The sequence below is a fragment of the Puma concolor genome, chromosome B4, assembly GCF_028749965.1.
Source record: "Puma concolor isolate L17-30 chromosome B4, mPumCon1.1.hap2, whole genome shotgun sequence".
Taxonomy (NCBI): Eukaryota; Metazoa; Chordata; class Mammalia; order Carnivora; family Felidae; genus Puma; species Puma concolor.
The window spans coordinates 14,474,156-14,489,580 of NC_141673.1; the positions used below are offsets into that span (position 1 = coordinate 14,474,156).

Genomic DNA, 15,425 nt, shown 5'->3' on the forward strand with positions numbered 1-15,425 from the left:
AGCAAAACAGTGTGTGAATCCACCTGGAGCCATGTGATGGAGGGAAGAAGAGTATATGGACTTGGAGCGAGATCACCTGAGTTCACACATGGCTCCCCTGCTTCCCAGCTTTGTGACTTGGGGAAGTTTATGACTTCTCTGAGCTGTGTGTTCCCATCTATAAAGTGGAGAAATAGTCCCAACCTTACCCAGATCTGCTTGTAAGTGCTAATCAGGATCATGTCTCCAAAGGGGCCCAGCAAAGAGCCTGGCATGTTCTTGGCCATCATATTAATACTCTTGCTGCTTTCCAGAGGTTGCTACTTAAAAGGGACATGTTTGAAATATACAGGGTATATATAAATATATACATATTACGTATATATAGGTATATATACATACATACCATGCTGCATGGTAGTTGAGAACTAGGGCCATGAGGTTACACATATCTGACCCTGCTATGTACCTGCAGTATGTCTTTTTGAGCAAGTGACTTAATCTTTGTGAGCCTCGGTGCTATGCACATAAAATGAACAAACGTTTTGGAAATTTCTTTAAAAAAAAAAAGAGAGAGAGAGAGAAAGAGAGAGTTTTGTTCGAGCCCCAGTTACGACAGCTGCCAGGGACACACGGTTTTTAGAAACAGGAGAGTGCTCCAGTAAGGAAACATTTGATGGAGAGCTATATGCATTTTTTTTACATAAAATTTACAAATTATTAGACAAAGAACATTTCAGAAAGTTGCAGGCTTTATCTTAAGTTTCTAATAATTGCAGGGCTGTATGACTTTAATCTTACAGAAACCAGGGAATTTTCTTACTTTTTCATATCTTTTGTGTTTAGAATGCTCCTTTTTTTGGTTATTTTCTTTAACAAAGCAGATATACACAATGCGCACTCAGGGAAGAAACAGATCCCATGCGTTGAGGTTTTGCTGAGTCGTTTTGACCTTGGTAAATGTTAAAGTATAGCTTCCCTGGGAGCCTGGAACACACAAACGTAAAGGTGAAAATTCCCTTTATCGGTGCTCATCTGTAAAATGCAGTTGCTGGCAGCAATGCCCGCGTCCTTGGGAAGCTATGAGGATTCAGTGAGGCAATACGTGCTGCCTAGTAAAAACGGCAGTGTATTCACTGAGTTATTTGATCCATTTTCCTCTGATTGTAAATGAACGTTTGTTCAACGTAGAAAATCTAGAAAACCACCTAAAAAAGAAAATGGATAAGATGTGAGTTGTTTTCAGCCCTTTGATTCTGTAGCTGCTGTGTGTTTGCATCCAACTGTCCCCCTCCACACTCCCCCACCCCCTCCCCATTCTGACCTGAGAGCTCCCTGCTGGCAGCAACCAGGCCAGGTCAGTGCTATCCCCAGCAGGCTGTGGCCCGATGCCCTGGCCTTCCGTCAATACCCAATGTGGTGACACTACTGCCAGCCCCTCTCTTTGCAGATCCTTCAAGCCAGACTTCATCCTGGTCCGCCAGCATGCCTACAGCATGGCGCTGGGCGAAGACTACCGAAGCCTGGTCATCGGCCTCCAGTACGGAGGGCTGCCTGCTGTCAACTCCCTCTACTCTGTCTACAACTTCTGCAGCAAGCCCTGGGTGGTAGGTGATGGGCCAGGCTGACCTGGAGTGAGGTGGGCGGCAGTGGGTGGCGTCCCAGCCCTGAAACGGGCCCGTCCCATCCTTCAGCATGGAGGCCTCAGTAATGAGTCTTTTTTAAGCAACTCAATAAGCAGGCCTCTTCTTGTAATTGTTGCCTAAGGAATACGATATAACAACATGGTACGATACAGTGTTATCTTATAAATAACATTAGTGGTAACATTAAGGTACCTTACTGTTCTTACTTATATTAAATCATTTCACTTTTATTAACAGTAGGCATTGTTGAGCACTTACTGTGTATTAATCTGAAAATCGTGCTGCCTGGTGCTCAAACTATGGCTATCATGTGAAGTAGACATTACTTCATTTTACAGAAAAAGAATCTCAGTTTCTGAGCAGCTAAGGAACTCACCCAGGGTCATGTAGCCTGGGAGGGGTGAAACCAGAACTTAAAGCCACGTCTCTTCAACCCCCAAGACTGATTTTCCCTGCTTTGTATTCATTAATTTCATTCGTCCCTTGATTTATCAGTCTTCATTCAAATGTTACCTGTAAAAGAGGCTTCTCCAAGGATACCACTCCCCCAAATACTCTCAATTCCCTTAGCCTGCTTTATTTCCCCCCAATACTTATCTCCATCTAGGATGATATATTTATCCATTCTTTTGTGTATTATCTGTTTTCCCTACCAAAGTAATTCATTCATGCAACAAATATTTATTCAATGCCTGCTATGTTCCAGGCACTGTTCTAAGTCCTAGGAACATGGCAGTGGGCAGATCAGACCCAAATCCCTGCCCCATGGATCTTATATTCTAGTGACCAGGGGCACATGCAGTCTATTAATAAATATGCCCAATATGTAATATGTCATAGAAGTGGTTCATAAGGGAAAATTTTTGAAATTTTGAAAATTTGAAAAATTTTCAAAAGGGAAAATAAAGCAGGGTAGGGAGACAGGAAATGTGGAGGCTGGGGGTACGTACTGTAGTGTGCTCTGTGAAGCTCTAAGCCATCTTGTCTCTTGCTTTATTTCCCTCTGCTTGGCCTCCTGGTGGGAGGGCAGTGGTCGAGAACATGGGCTCTGGAGCCGGATTGCCTTAGTTCCAGGAGCCTCAATTTATGAGCTGTATCATCTTGAACAACTTGTTTAATCTCTCTGAGTTTATTTTCCATATTTGTAAAATGATGATAATAATAGGGTCATCCTGGTAAGGTTGTGAGTTAATACAAGTGGCTGCCACAAAGTACACACTCAATACATGGTGACAATTATTATATTCATTCAGTAAATAGTGAATGCCATCAAGGTCTCTGCAGAGTTGGCGCTCAATATTTATTGAATGGATATATACATTAATTTAGTAGATGTAGATAGTTTTTAACCACTGCTATCATAGCTCTGGTCTCTTTATTCTACCCTGAGATTTTTGGCCTATGGCATCCCAGATTCTGGAAAAGGACCTAGATAGCATTAGCCCACACCCCCTACCTTGTTTTTCCACATAGACATTGTGATGGTAGCAGCTACCATTCAGTAGCACTGTGTGCTATGCTGAACTCTTAACATACATATTATATTTGATCTTTAGAACCACCCTGATGAGTAGATTTTGCTAATGTCTCTATTGTACAGATAAGGAAACTGGAGCTGGACATCTCCAAAATTCGTGTGCTTGATCATAGAGTTACATATTCTCTCTAGACTTCAGCATCCTTATCTGTAAACTGAGAGATCCTCCATCATTTCTCATATTTCTGAGATCCCTCAAACCCTCTAACTGGACTCCATGTTGCATCACACCTGCAGACTATACCCCAGGAGTTTGCAGACCAAGTCTAGTTGTAGAAAGTTCTTAAGTTACCCATTCTCTCTGAGCCATTAGTGTTGACTTACTCCCAAGTCAAGTCTGGTACAAGACTTGGCATGCCTTCTAGCCATTGGACACCCACCATAGGCCACAAATTGTAGCATTCTTAATCCTGATCAGAATTTTCCATGCTCTTCCCACTTATGTCCACCAGGAGTTCCCTTTTGCTTTCTGGATAAATTCCAAGGCTCCCAGGGATCTGTCATGGATCACCCTTCGTCCTCCTCTCTCACTGTCCCCTGGATCCAGGGCCACAGCTATGACAGCCACTGAGGGTCTCCAGTGCATACCTGAAGTGCCCTTCCATCTTCTCTGTGTCATCTGCTCCAGGGAGTCATCCTGACCCCTTCTCTGTTCCTCTTCTAGGCTTCTCAATCCCCTTGCTTTCCTCCAGAAAGGCATTGTTATCTCAGCCATCTGCCCACGTTGTCTCCCCTCAAGGCCTGGTCTTCCATGCTTAGCTTGTTATCCCAATATCAAAGCACAGTGCCAAGAACAAAATGAGCTCCCAAGGGTGCTGGGTGGTGTGGGCTGATGGAGAAAAATTTAAGTTCAAGGCCTGCCTTTCAGAAGCTTACCACCCAGCTCTGGAGATGTTAGCAACCTCTACGGTGAAACCAGAAAGTGCTAAAGCAAAAGGAGCCAGGTGTGGAAGGGATGCTGCTCGAGCTGCTGGAGAAGAGCGTGGTTATAAAAACAGAGAAATCAGAGATGACCCTAGAACAATGCAGGAGTTGGAATGCCAACTCTGAAAATCTGTATAACTTTTGACTCCCCTCCCCAAACTTAACTACTGATAGCCTACTGTTGACTGGAAGCTTTACCAATAATATACATGGTCAATTAACACATACTTCATATATTATATGTATTATATGTTGTATTCTTACAATAAAGTAGGTGAGGGAAAAGAAAGTGTTATTAAGAAAATCATAAGGAAGAGAAAATACATTTACAGTACTGTACTGTATTTATCAAAAAAAAAAAAAAAATTTGCATGTAAGTAGACCTGCACAGTTCGAACCCATGTTGTCCAAGGGTCAGCTGTATTTATGATAAATAATAATATCTAACATTCAAGTGCCCCTAGGGACCAGATACAGCTTTTAATACGTTGCATATTTAATCCTTACAATATTGGATCTCTTGCTTTCTCCACTTACAAATGAGGAAACTGAAGCTCAGAAGCCTGGAGCAACTTTCCAGGCTTATGGGGCTAGTTAAGTGGTGGAGAATTTGAATCCAGAGTCTACACCCTAAACTGTTAGGTAGTACTACCTCTCTAGAAAGAAAGACTTTGCAGGCTGGAGACATGGCATGAGTGTCAGCACGTTGTGCTTGTGTGAAATGTTGAGGGGGTAGTAAATGCTCGTCAAATGTAAGCGAGCTGAACTCAGCGGCCTGGCAGGAATGAAGGGCTTATGCAACCAGATAATCGAGAGGATGAGAGTCCAGCCAAGGAATCTGGTCTTCATCCTGCAAACAGGGAACAGCTACTGCCGCTCAGCTCAGAATAGTCTGATACTGGAGGTCTGGGATCAAGTGGGAAGTTCCACCATACTGGATAACAATGATTGACCAATGTTCTTTCCTCTTCTCTCCTAGTTCTCTCAACTCATTAAGATCTTCCATTCTCTGGGTCCTGAGAAGTTCCCACTTGTGGAGCAAACGTTTTTCCCCAACCATAAGCCAATGGTGAGTGTCCTTTTTGACTCTGATTATCTTAATGATATGGAATGAAAACAGATGTCCATGTTTTCAGTCCTGTTGGATGAGGAGTGGGCTGAGGGCCACTCCCCGATTGCCTGGGCTCTAAGGAAGAGTTGTGATGTCCTGTGAGAATACCTGGCTTTCTTAGGAAAAGAATAAAGTCTTCAGGTGAAATTTTAGGTAGCAGGACAAATGACAAAGGTGGATGGCATCCCTTGGGATATTGGGAATTTTCAGCAAATTCAGGGACAACTTGAGCTGGCATTTTGGAGCCAAACGCTGATAATAAAGATAAAAGATGTTTCAAAGGTTGGATGTTGTTTCCCTTGAGCCCTGGGCAGAACCTGGTTCCAACTTTTATTTTGATAAAAGCTGTTGTATTCTGTTTGCATTGATCATCGAAGGGCACTTTCCTTGTGTGTTCCCTTTGCTTTCTGACTTATGGATGTACCTGAGGTTGTCTCTGGGAAGTGGTTGGAGCTTAGCTTGGAGCACATGGTCGAGCCCATTCATAGGACAGCTGGGTGGGAGGGGTGACATCTTCTGAAAAGGTGGAGAGCTCTTTATCCCACAACCAAAAGAAGTTGGGTGGAAAGAGTTCTGGGCAGCTGGAAATAGCCTGTGATATATCTGCTTGTGTGTTTGGTGGTCTTCTTAAACTGGTCAAAGGAATGCAGGGCCATGTCCCCATGCTTGCCATGTAAGGAATGTGAATCTTGGGCAACAGTGTGGTTAAAAAGGTATCCGAATGTCCCAGCTGGGGACTGGCCTGTTCGTAGAATCCCACGCTCAGGCTGCTGACCTGGAAATTCTACCACACGAGTGGTAGGACTGCAGGCCCCAGGTGGGGGCAGTCTAAACAGGCAGAGAGGTTTTTCCATTGATTATCTTTCCCTTATATCTGATCCAATGAGAGTCATAGAATCCAAGATATGCTGGTTGGAATAAGAAGGGTAAGTGGAGGGACGCCTGGGTGGCTCAGTCAGTTAAGTGTTCAACTTTGGCTCAGGTCATCATCTTGCAGTTTGTGGGTCCAAGCCCTGAGTTAGGCTCGCGCTGACAGTGTGGAGCCTGCTTGGGATTCTCTCTCTCCTTCTTTCTCTGCCCCCCTCTCTCTCTCTTTCAAAATAAATCAATAAAATTTAAAAAACAAGAAAGGTAAGTGGAACCTGGCATATTCCAACAAAGTATGAACAGTATAGAGAAAATTCAGGGATTATCATCAAACCAGAATGAATTTAAATCCTAGTCTGCCAACATACTAGGTCTTGAGCAATGAGTTAACCTGAGTCTTGGCTTCCTCAGCTAAAAACTATGGATGATAGTGGGACAACCTCATTGGGTTGTGGAAATTTAATGCAATCATGTGTGTAGAGTGCTGTGCCTGATATATGATAGGTGATCAAAGTAGATTAGCTTGAAATAGGGGCAAAAGCTATACCTGGAACATTGTCAACAATGGGATGAAAGTTGGGTGAGGGGTCTGCAGCCAATCCAACTCATTGAGGATGACAGGTCCAGCTGTAAGCTCTAGGAGGGGCTCACGGCTATAGTGGGACCTCTTGAGTTCCTAGCATTTCCAACTAGGCCAAGCCATACTTGGAATTTCAGGCAGGTGTTTGGCATCAGGCACTGATGTTTGCAACCTTCCCCTCTCAGTTTCATGGTGTGAGATTCTTAGATGAAAACGGAAAGCCAAGTCAGGGCTCCAGTCTGGGAATACTTGAACTACTAATAGTTAATTCGATAGGAATCCAGATTCTGTATAGCTATGGAGAACCCTGGCCATAGAAACAGGGAGCAAGGTCAGTGCTGGATTAGCAGTTGGGGGGAAATCTAGAATGCCTGCTCCTACCTTGGGAAAGGACTGGGGCAGGGTGGGCTCAAGCCCTAGAAGTGAATGAAGGGAGGGGAATGTTCATTTGCCTGCAGCCAGGACCGGTGGGACCAGCTTCCAAGGCCCTCTGCTGTCTATATTACCCCCAGTGGCAGTCAGGATATAAGGAGGCAAGGGACTACAGGTGTGTGATAGAAATAAAACCATTTTACTGTTTAGAATAAAGGACACACTATAAAAAGTGAACATTATGCAACATTACAGACAATATACATTCACGGAATATAAAATTCATAAATAACATGGAGGAAAACTGTAAACAGTGCTACAAAATTTAGCAACAAATACATTCCTTCCAGACAGGGTTTTCTCTGGTTGGTTTCTCTCCATCACTTCTGGGTCTCAGGACAGCAGACTGGCTAAGGGGAAAGGTGAGGGCATGGGAGGATCTGTGAAGCCCTTCCCCCGAGAGCACGAACCGGTCTTAAATTCTTTCCCTCCTCATGTCTTCCAAATGCTAATTTTTGGAGGCTGTTGATATCCACCTCCCCTACATTCTCACACTTTGTTTTGCTTCTATCGTCAGATTTTTAAAGTGTTTTCCTTGTGTAAAACTACTGTAGTGATATTTTTACTTTTGGTAGCCAGGAGCCAAACCCTTGGGTGCCATCTTGGGGTAATCCATATTGATGATCATCAAACACAAGATGAAAGGCTGGGCAGGGGAGGGTACTTTTCTCCTAGGGGCCACAGTGTTTCTGAGACAGAGCTGTTCCAATAAGTCATTTGTTTCTTTAACTGTTCAAGAACCATCATATGAAAAATGATATTCATGGGCTGTACCATGACTGCCATGATGTAGGTATGGAGCTGGGTGATGGTAAAGGATGGGAGTCTCTGGTATTATCTACCCAGACAGATGGAGCACAGGTCTGAGAGGAGAGAGCCCCAGGTATAATGCTTTCTGGATAGGGAGGCAGAAGAGATGACCAGATGAGGCCAAGAGGTCTTGGAATCACAGCTCCCATGGCCCTGGGTTTTTAGAAGAAATCATGGCTTCCCAATTGAGTGGTCAAAAATAAGGGGGGAAAAAGAATGGGAATGACCAGCAGACTGCCCAGTGCCAGTTGATACAGAGCAAGGACATGGATGTACTTTCTGTTTTCCCTCCTCCTTCCTACTCCAGAAAACACTGGGATGCTGATAGGGAGGAGGAGGGATTAGTGTCAAGTGGTAGTTCCTTCTCATTTCTCCAGTTCGCCAGTCTAGCTGCCTGCACAGTAGAAGTATTTTACCCTCCATTCCACTTTAGAATTTGATTCAGGAAAATGGCGGCATGTGGGTTTCATTTTTTTTTTTCTCTTAAACACAATGTACACATATTAAAGCCTACACATGACACAAGATTTAGCAAAATAAAACGTTCACGATATGATTGAAATACGGAAGTGTCTCAGCTACATAAATGACTTTAAATTATACAGTAAGTGAACAGGTGAAATAAACAAAGCTATAGCTTATAGAAAGCTCAAAAACCGCCCTCTGCCAACATCGCTTTGCAAAGGACCCTTCTTTGCCCAGGACCTGCTATTCTCTTTGACAGGGCCTGACAGATGGGACTGTGGTTCCACCAACATTTCTACAGGGAAACTTCAGATGATTCATGCTCAGGCCTCACCCCAGGTCCCTCCTTGTGTGAGTGGAGGTGACCCCATGAAGGACCAAGAATGGCCAATGCTTCATAGAGGGGATGTTGATGTCCAATTGTGAGAGGGCACTTGTGTGGTTGGGTCAGGGGTTCCATCTTGTAAGACTTGGAGGTTGAAATCAAGAAAATCTCAGAACACCAAGGACTTGGGCTTACCCTTTAAAGACCACTGGTCCGTGACCTCAGCTCCTTTTGCTTACACAGCTGTGTTGAGAGGGCAAAGCCTCCCGTTTCCCACCTGCCAAATGGCATGACCATAGGGTGAAAGGTACAAGATAATCCAATGAATACCATGGAAACTGGATGCCTGCACTGCCTTCCCACTCAGGAGTTCTGCCAAATACCTTGCCTGGGTATTTGCATGTGTGTGTGTCTGTGTGTGTGTGTGTCTGTGTGTGTGCAAGACATCACAATGTGTTGTCTGCTTCTTTTTTTAAATCCTGTTTCAATTGGCAGCTCTGTTTCCTAAAGTGGAATGAACTGAAGATACAAATACTAAGAGGAAAATAGCCATAATCTGAAAGAAGAGACAGAGTGATCATGTTAAATGTCACCATCCTACCACCCCCAACTCTGTGAAATATGCATTATCACCTACTCTTGGCATCTCACTTTCAACACTTAAACTGAAAATAATTTTATTTAATCAGAGAACTTATATTATAGTTTTATTTCAAAAAAAAAAAAAAAAACACAACAAAAACCCTACAGCTGATTGCAGAGTCAGGCTTCCCTAGTGACCACCGATTTTAATCCCATGAGGTGAGGACCTCAGGAGATGGTGTTCGCCCACCAGTGAGCTGGGAGAAGAGCAGGCTGTCCCAAAATCCAGGAAAGTGGCTGTCTAGCCAAGGCAGCTTTCCCTCCTGTGCCCAGGCCCCTGACCCATACTAACTTTCTTATCTGAGCCAAGCCAGTAAGGCAGTTAAATGAAGGCCCCAAACATGAAGCAGGAGAAAAGGAGAGGGACAGAGGTCAGATGACCCCAGTTAAAGGGATGTCGAGGGTGTTCAGAATTTCAAATTTTAATTAAAATGAAAAAAAAAGTCAACTTGGAATGTCATGATTTTCTTCAAACAAGCAACGACAACAAAATAGAAGAGATTATACTACTGGCATATTTAACAGCATTGAACAGAATTCTGTGTCCTGTAAAAAATTAGCTTATGTCCCCGTGTGGGTATATGCAAATGTGTATACAAACACATCCCCCTAGGTGAGCTAAACCCTACTTTGGAAATAGTATTCTCTACCCAGCTCTACTTGACTATATCTGTGGATAGTGTGTGATGTGTGTATTCCTCCGATTTACATAAAGGCAAGCTCCCGGCCAAATCTACCAGAGTTTTCCAGGAGGAAGTCTTGTGGGAGATAGAGAGAGGAAAGACATTCATCTCAGTCTTTCACCTGAGCTTTTGTACAAGGCAGGCAAATTGCCTCCTGACCTCAGGCAGATGTTTAAGTCTTCATCAACTAAGAAAGTTCTGTTATTCTGTCCTGGCTGCTTGCCGGACTCAGAAACATCTGGTCAACCCCAGCATCACTGGGCTGGGGGGAATTGAGTGTGCTGCACCCTCTCAGACCCTCTCCTGCAGTTTCTTCCTTCCCTCCCTCACTCTTACGTGCAGACACAGACAGACATAGTCTGGTTGGACAATGCAGTAGCATCTCCTCAGTGTATATGGTCTTCTGCGTACCTTGAGTCTATCTGCTTGCTGCCCTGGACTCATCCTGAAACAGTTGACCTTTCAGCAACTTCCTTGTCTGTGTCTTTTATGTACTGGGATGGAGGACAAGGGTCGAGGGAAGCGGGTCTGGGAGATGGTGAGGTGGGGGAGAAGAGAGAGGGGTAGGTGTTACAATGCCCAAATGGGGTAGTTTTTCGGTTTCTGTTTTCCTAAAAAAATAGATTATATCATCACGAAGAAGAGGAGTGTGCATTCCTCATTCTTTCTGGCATGGCACCAAAAATTCCCGCGTGGAAATGGGTGATGTCAAAACCAAAAAGAAGGGGCAGGGTGGGGCCAGGAGGATGGTTCCAAATAAACTCCATATGACAGCATAGACTTTTCCTTAAGTGTTCGAAGTGCTAAATTTGCAAGAAAACAGGCACTAATGTCATTGTCATCATCTGGGAAGAGTTAGTGTCCGAGGGAAGCTCAGCGGGAAGGGAGGGAAGGGTGGGGAAGGGTCTGGTGCTCAGGGGTCTGTGGCATTGATGATGCTTTTGTCCGGGGGCGCCCATCCTCGGTACCAGCTGCAGTAACCACCCTTCTGCCGGATGCAGGCATAGTGTTTGGACTGGTAGCCAGGGTAGCCGAAATTGGAGAGCATATCGGTCCAGAGGCACTCGTTCTTGGAGGTCACAAAGCAAGGCAGGTAGTAGCAGGATTTGATCTGCAATTAGATAACAGCCAAAGGTTGGTGGGCTCTGCCATGGTGGCCCCAGTCCTGATGCTTGCTCCAGTCTGGATTCAGAGCACTGAAGGTGGAGCCCAGCCATATCAGTCCCTTGGTGAAAATAATGTAAGTAACACCCACTAACACCTACCGAGTGCCACTGTGTAGCAGATATCCTGCTAAGTGCTTCTATGCTATTCTCTTTAGTTCTTATAACAGATCTATCTCCCTTTACAGATAAGGAACCAGAGGCTCAGAGAGGTTAAGGAACTTGCTCTGATTTACGCAGCCAGAAAGTGGTGGAACTACACATTTGAGAAAACTCTTCTTTCTCAAGTGGTAACAAGCAAGGATGAGAGATCTCAGCTGTTGTGGAAATTGAGGAATTAGAAAGATTAAAGCATAAACTTTGGGCATCTAGCTGCCATCGACTAGAAATCACATGAGCTGTGTGAAATCGGGGAGCTGTGTGACCTAGGGCTTGTTACTTAAGCTCCCTGAGCCTCTATTTTCTTATCTGCAAAATGAGCATAGTAGTAATAAACACTACACAAAGTTGTGAGAATTCAGTGAGAGAACTGCCCAGCTCCCTCCCACAGCAGGCAGGCTGTGTGCCATGACCTCTGCGCTTGAGTCAAGGAATTGGCCCTGGTTAGACCTTCCGCAGCATTTGGTATCAGTAGTCCTGTGCCAGCTTGCCCATCAGTGAGGCAGCTGCCCTGGTGAACTCACTTGGGACTGCTTGCAGGACCTGCCACTATAAGGATCTGGTATCTGCCACAACCTTGAGCCACAGGAGAGGCCAGGGACACTGAAGAGTCCTCATGCCCCAGCTGCTGCCAAGTGGGCAGCCTCGGGTGGGCAGATTATAGCAGAAAGGCGTTCTTCCCCCACCTTCATCACCACTCAGCCAGGGGGCAACATTCCTCACCACCCCTGTTCACACCCGACCTTCCGCTCTGGCCCGACATGCAGAAGGGCCCAGTGCCCAGTACAGCAGGAACTGATGCTTCTGGGGGCCGTGAGCCAGCACCTCCCCTGCCTGCCCTCTCCAGGGATTACCTTGCAGTTACAACCCAGGTGATACCGGTAGTTGAGCCCCTTGCGCTGGGAGAGGGTGAGCTGGTCCCACCTCTCCACGAAGTTGCACAGTCCTGTGTACATCTTACCATCGTAGACGCGGCCTAGAGGAGGAAAGAGGACAAGAGGAGAGTTGTTGTGTCCAGAGCCCAACCACAGGGTTGGTGAGAAAGAATTCTCACCTACGGAGAACCCACCTTAGACCAGGTACTGGGCTAAATACTTTCCAATCCTGTGATTTTACTTCATCCTTCCTGATACGTTTTAGGGAAAACTGTGTCCCCATTTCCCAGGTGGGGAAAACAAAGCTCAGAGAGGTTAAATGACTTGCTTCTTAAACCCATGAAGCCCTAGAGTTGGGACGGAGATCAACCCTTCCTGTCCCCATCAGTGGTTTCTTGGTTTTGTTCTTGTTTTTTCCTTTCCTACACTGACTGCCTGTAGGTGGGTAACTTTCACAAACAGACCTAATAAATAGGTTGACTGTGGGGGTATAGAGGAACAGGTCCTAGCAATCCCTTTTGATTTATATAGTAAAGCTGAGAATGTGTCAAACTAGACAAAACTCCGTTTCCGTCACAGGGCCAGTGGTGGCATCCACACTAAAACCCAGCTCAGTGTAGAGCCTTGAGCTCCTACCATAGGCCAAGCCAAGTGCACTCAACACCAGACAGTCCTTATAATTCATTGGGTGAAAAGCCAAAGTCCTAAGGACACCTCTGGGTCAATCACTCCTTCTCTAGCCTTCTGAAGTGAAGGACTGCTGGACCTTGGCCAAACCCTGACCTAAATGCTAGAGTTGGCTGTTACCTGTCAGCAGGTACTGGTACTTGTTGACTTCTAGCTTGAGGCCACAGAGACTTTCAGAAGCTTCTGTGTGGATGTACTGCACGTGGGGCATCTTGGTGAAGCCTCGGTACATCTGTGGGCAGAAGGAACGTCATGAGAGCAGGACCAGGGCTCAGAGAGCCTGCTGTCATTTGTTCTATGGGAATCTGACTCCCTTAATCCACCATCGTGTGGCCACTGACCTCCCCAGCCATTTCTCCTCCTCTTGTCTGAGCCACGGTGGTGCCATCCTGGAGAAACCTTCCCATACAGCCAGTCACACCTTCCGTTTTAACACACCCACAGCCCGGCACCAGACATATGCTCTTCTCAGATCCCAAACCTTTCTAGAAATCCATACAATTTGCTGTGAAAGGGGTCCTTGCCCACCTCACCAACCTTGACCCCCACGTGCCGAAAAGGCAGATGGCCAGCATTCTGATGACATCTCCATGACATTTTTCAGTGTATAAAAGCATTCCATTTACATTCCCCTCACTGTCTCCTCCTAAGAACCCAAAGAGGTAGGCATTCTTGTACCCATTTTACAGACAAGGACTCAGAAATTGTGTTTGGTTGGTGGAAGTTGAACTCAGGCCCAGGGTTCTCCATGCTTTTATCTTTCTGAGCATCTGTTGAAAGCACTGGTTTCCTTTACCCCAGGCAAAGCCTATAAACATGTATACAAAATTTCTAGATTTTTAAACTAAACACTTTATAATTGTTAAGTTGAACTGTATGAAAATGGTGATATTTGGCCATTTTTATCTACAACATCCTCTAAGACGGTGGTTCTCAACTGGAGGCAGTTTTATCCCCACCTCAGGAGACATCTGACAGTGTCTGGAGACATTTTTGATTGTCACAAACGGGAGGGGGTGTGGCTGCTACCGGCGTCTGTGGGGAGAGGCCCGGAATGCTCTTAAATATCCTGTAATGCATGGGATAGCCCCTGCAGCAGAGTTATCTGTCCCCAAATATCAGTGGTACCAAAGTTGAGAAATCCCACTCTAATATTAACCCCCATAACATCCCCATGAGACAGGAACTATTATAGGTGAGGATCCTGGGCCCCAGGCAGGTTAAGTGGCTAATCTAAGGCCTTATGGTTGGCAAATGGCAGAAGCAGGACTCCAGATGGGCACATCTGCTCCAGAGCCCATGCCCTTAACCATTATCCTATGGTCTCTCTTCCTGTGGCCTCACAGAGTCATGCCCAAGGGCCTCTGATACAGGCAAATGCTATTTATGGCTGTTGCACCTCCTTTATGTGCATGTGCTCAGAGCCACTGGTATGACCATAACGAGGCTGGACCCACTTGGTGATTCCAGGTCATGGCCACGAGTCTTACATGGGTTCAGATCTGTCAAGGAATCTCTGTTAACTGTGTGAGTGGGTGAAGGTAGAAGGGGGCAGCGAGGTGTTGCCCAATCCCATTATCCTCCCAGCTCTCAGAGCACACAGGCCCTGGATGGCTGGTGGTCTCCAGGGGTTTACAACAGGACAACATCTCTCCTTTAGCTCCTGGCATGCGTTATTGATTTACTTATGGTAATTAATAAAAAGCTAGACATCGCCTCATTGGTGTCTCTTCTAAGTGCCTCCCATTTGTACTAATGGGCCAGGTTTTCTCCTTACTTTCTATTAAGTGGGGACTGGATGGTGGGGGTAGGTGGTCCACGAGGACCTCCACCGTCATAGAGTGTCTGTTGGACCCACAGAGTTTGGGAGCCTCTGCCTTTTTAAGGGGAACGCTGCCCTAATTGTGTGCAACCATCAGTGCAGATGGTTTTAATTTACCTGGCCTCTCTTTTAGCCCTCTTCTCCCGAGAGGCTCACCAGCTGAACTAGGAAACGCAGCCAAGCACTGTGAGAAGTGCTGTCCACACTCAGTTTTCAATTATGCCGCGGGGGAGCAGGGGCGGGTCAGATCTTACCCCCCACTTCCTCAGTGATGGATGGTGCCTCTCTGGCTTTAACAGGAACCATGCTTAAGAGCACTGCTGTGTGCATGCCATCCAGTGTGGCCTTCCAAGAACATTCCCTGCACTCCCTCTGTGCCCATCAGCTTCTCCTCTGGTGTGGATGTTCCTTGAGTTCCTGGCAAATGTTTCAACTTAGTCCTCGCTCTGAAATATTGCAGACCCAAGGCTATCAGAGCCTCAGTACATCCTTGTTGGTATTTCCCCTTCATCTCCTTTCTGCTTTATGAGTGAGGATCAGTCCCTGTCTAGGGTCCAGTGACTTCAGCTGCTCAGTTCTCACTACTTTGGAATTTGAAGGAATCTTGATTTTAACAGGGCTTGTAGCACTTGCATGCAGTATCAGAACTTTAATACATCGTAAGTGATTGGGTATGACAGACACAGCACTGCCACTTCGCGTCACTTTTGAGTGTGAC

The 15,425-nt window shown here is 45.7% G+C and overlaps 2 protein-coding genes across 3 annotated transcripts in view; one reads left to right on the top strand and one right to left on the bottom strand.

The window, feature by feature from the left end:
• SYN3 (synapsin III) overlaps window positions 1–15,425 on the top strand; it is a 467,188-nt gene that overhangs the window by 153,964 nt on the left and 297,799 nt on the right. For both annotated transcript variants that reach the window (XM_025926829.2, XM_086712422.1), the window contains exons 5-6: window positions 1,430–1,586; window positions 5,066–5,155. In XM_025926829.2, the coding sequence (XP_025782614.1) occupies window positions 1,430–1,586; window positions 5,066–5,155 (247 nt within the window). The remainder of the gene's footprint in view (window positions 1–1,429; window positions 1,587–5,065; window positions 5,156–15,425) is intronic.
• TIMP3 (TIMP metallopeptidase inhibitor 3) overlaps window positions 7,195–15,425 on the bottom strand; it is a 59,175-nt gene continuing 50,944 nt past the window's right edge. Inside the window, exons 3-5 of the mRNA XM_025926830.2 lie at window positions 13,006–13,117; window positions 12,178–12,299; window positions 7,195–11,112 (exon numbers count right to left, since the gene is read on the bottom strand). Of these exons, the coding sequence (XP_025782615.1) occupies window positions 10,915–11,112; window positions 12,178–12,299; window positions 13,006–13,117 (432 nt within the window). The 3' untranslated portion in view covers window positions 7,195–10,914. The remainder of the gene's footprint in view (window positions 11,113–12,177; window positions 12,300–13,005; window positions 13,118–15,425) is intronic.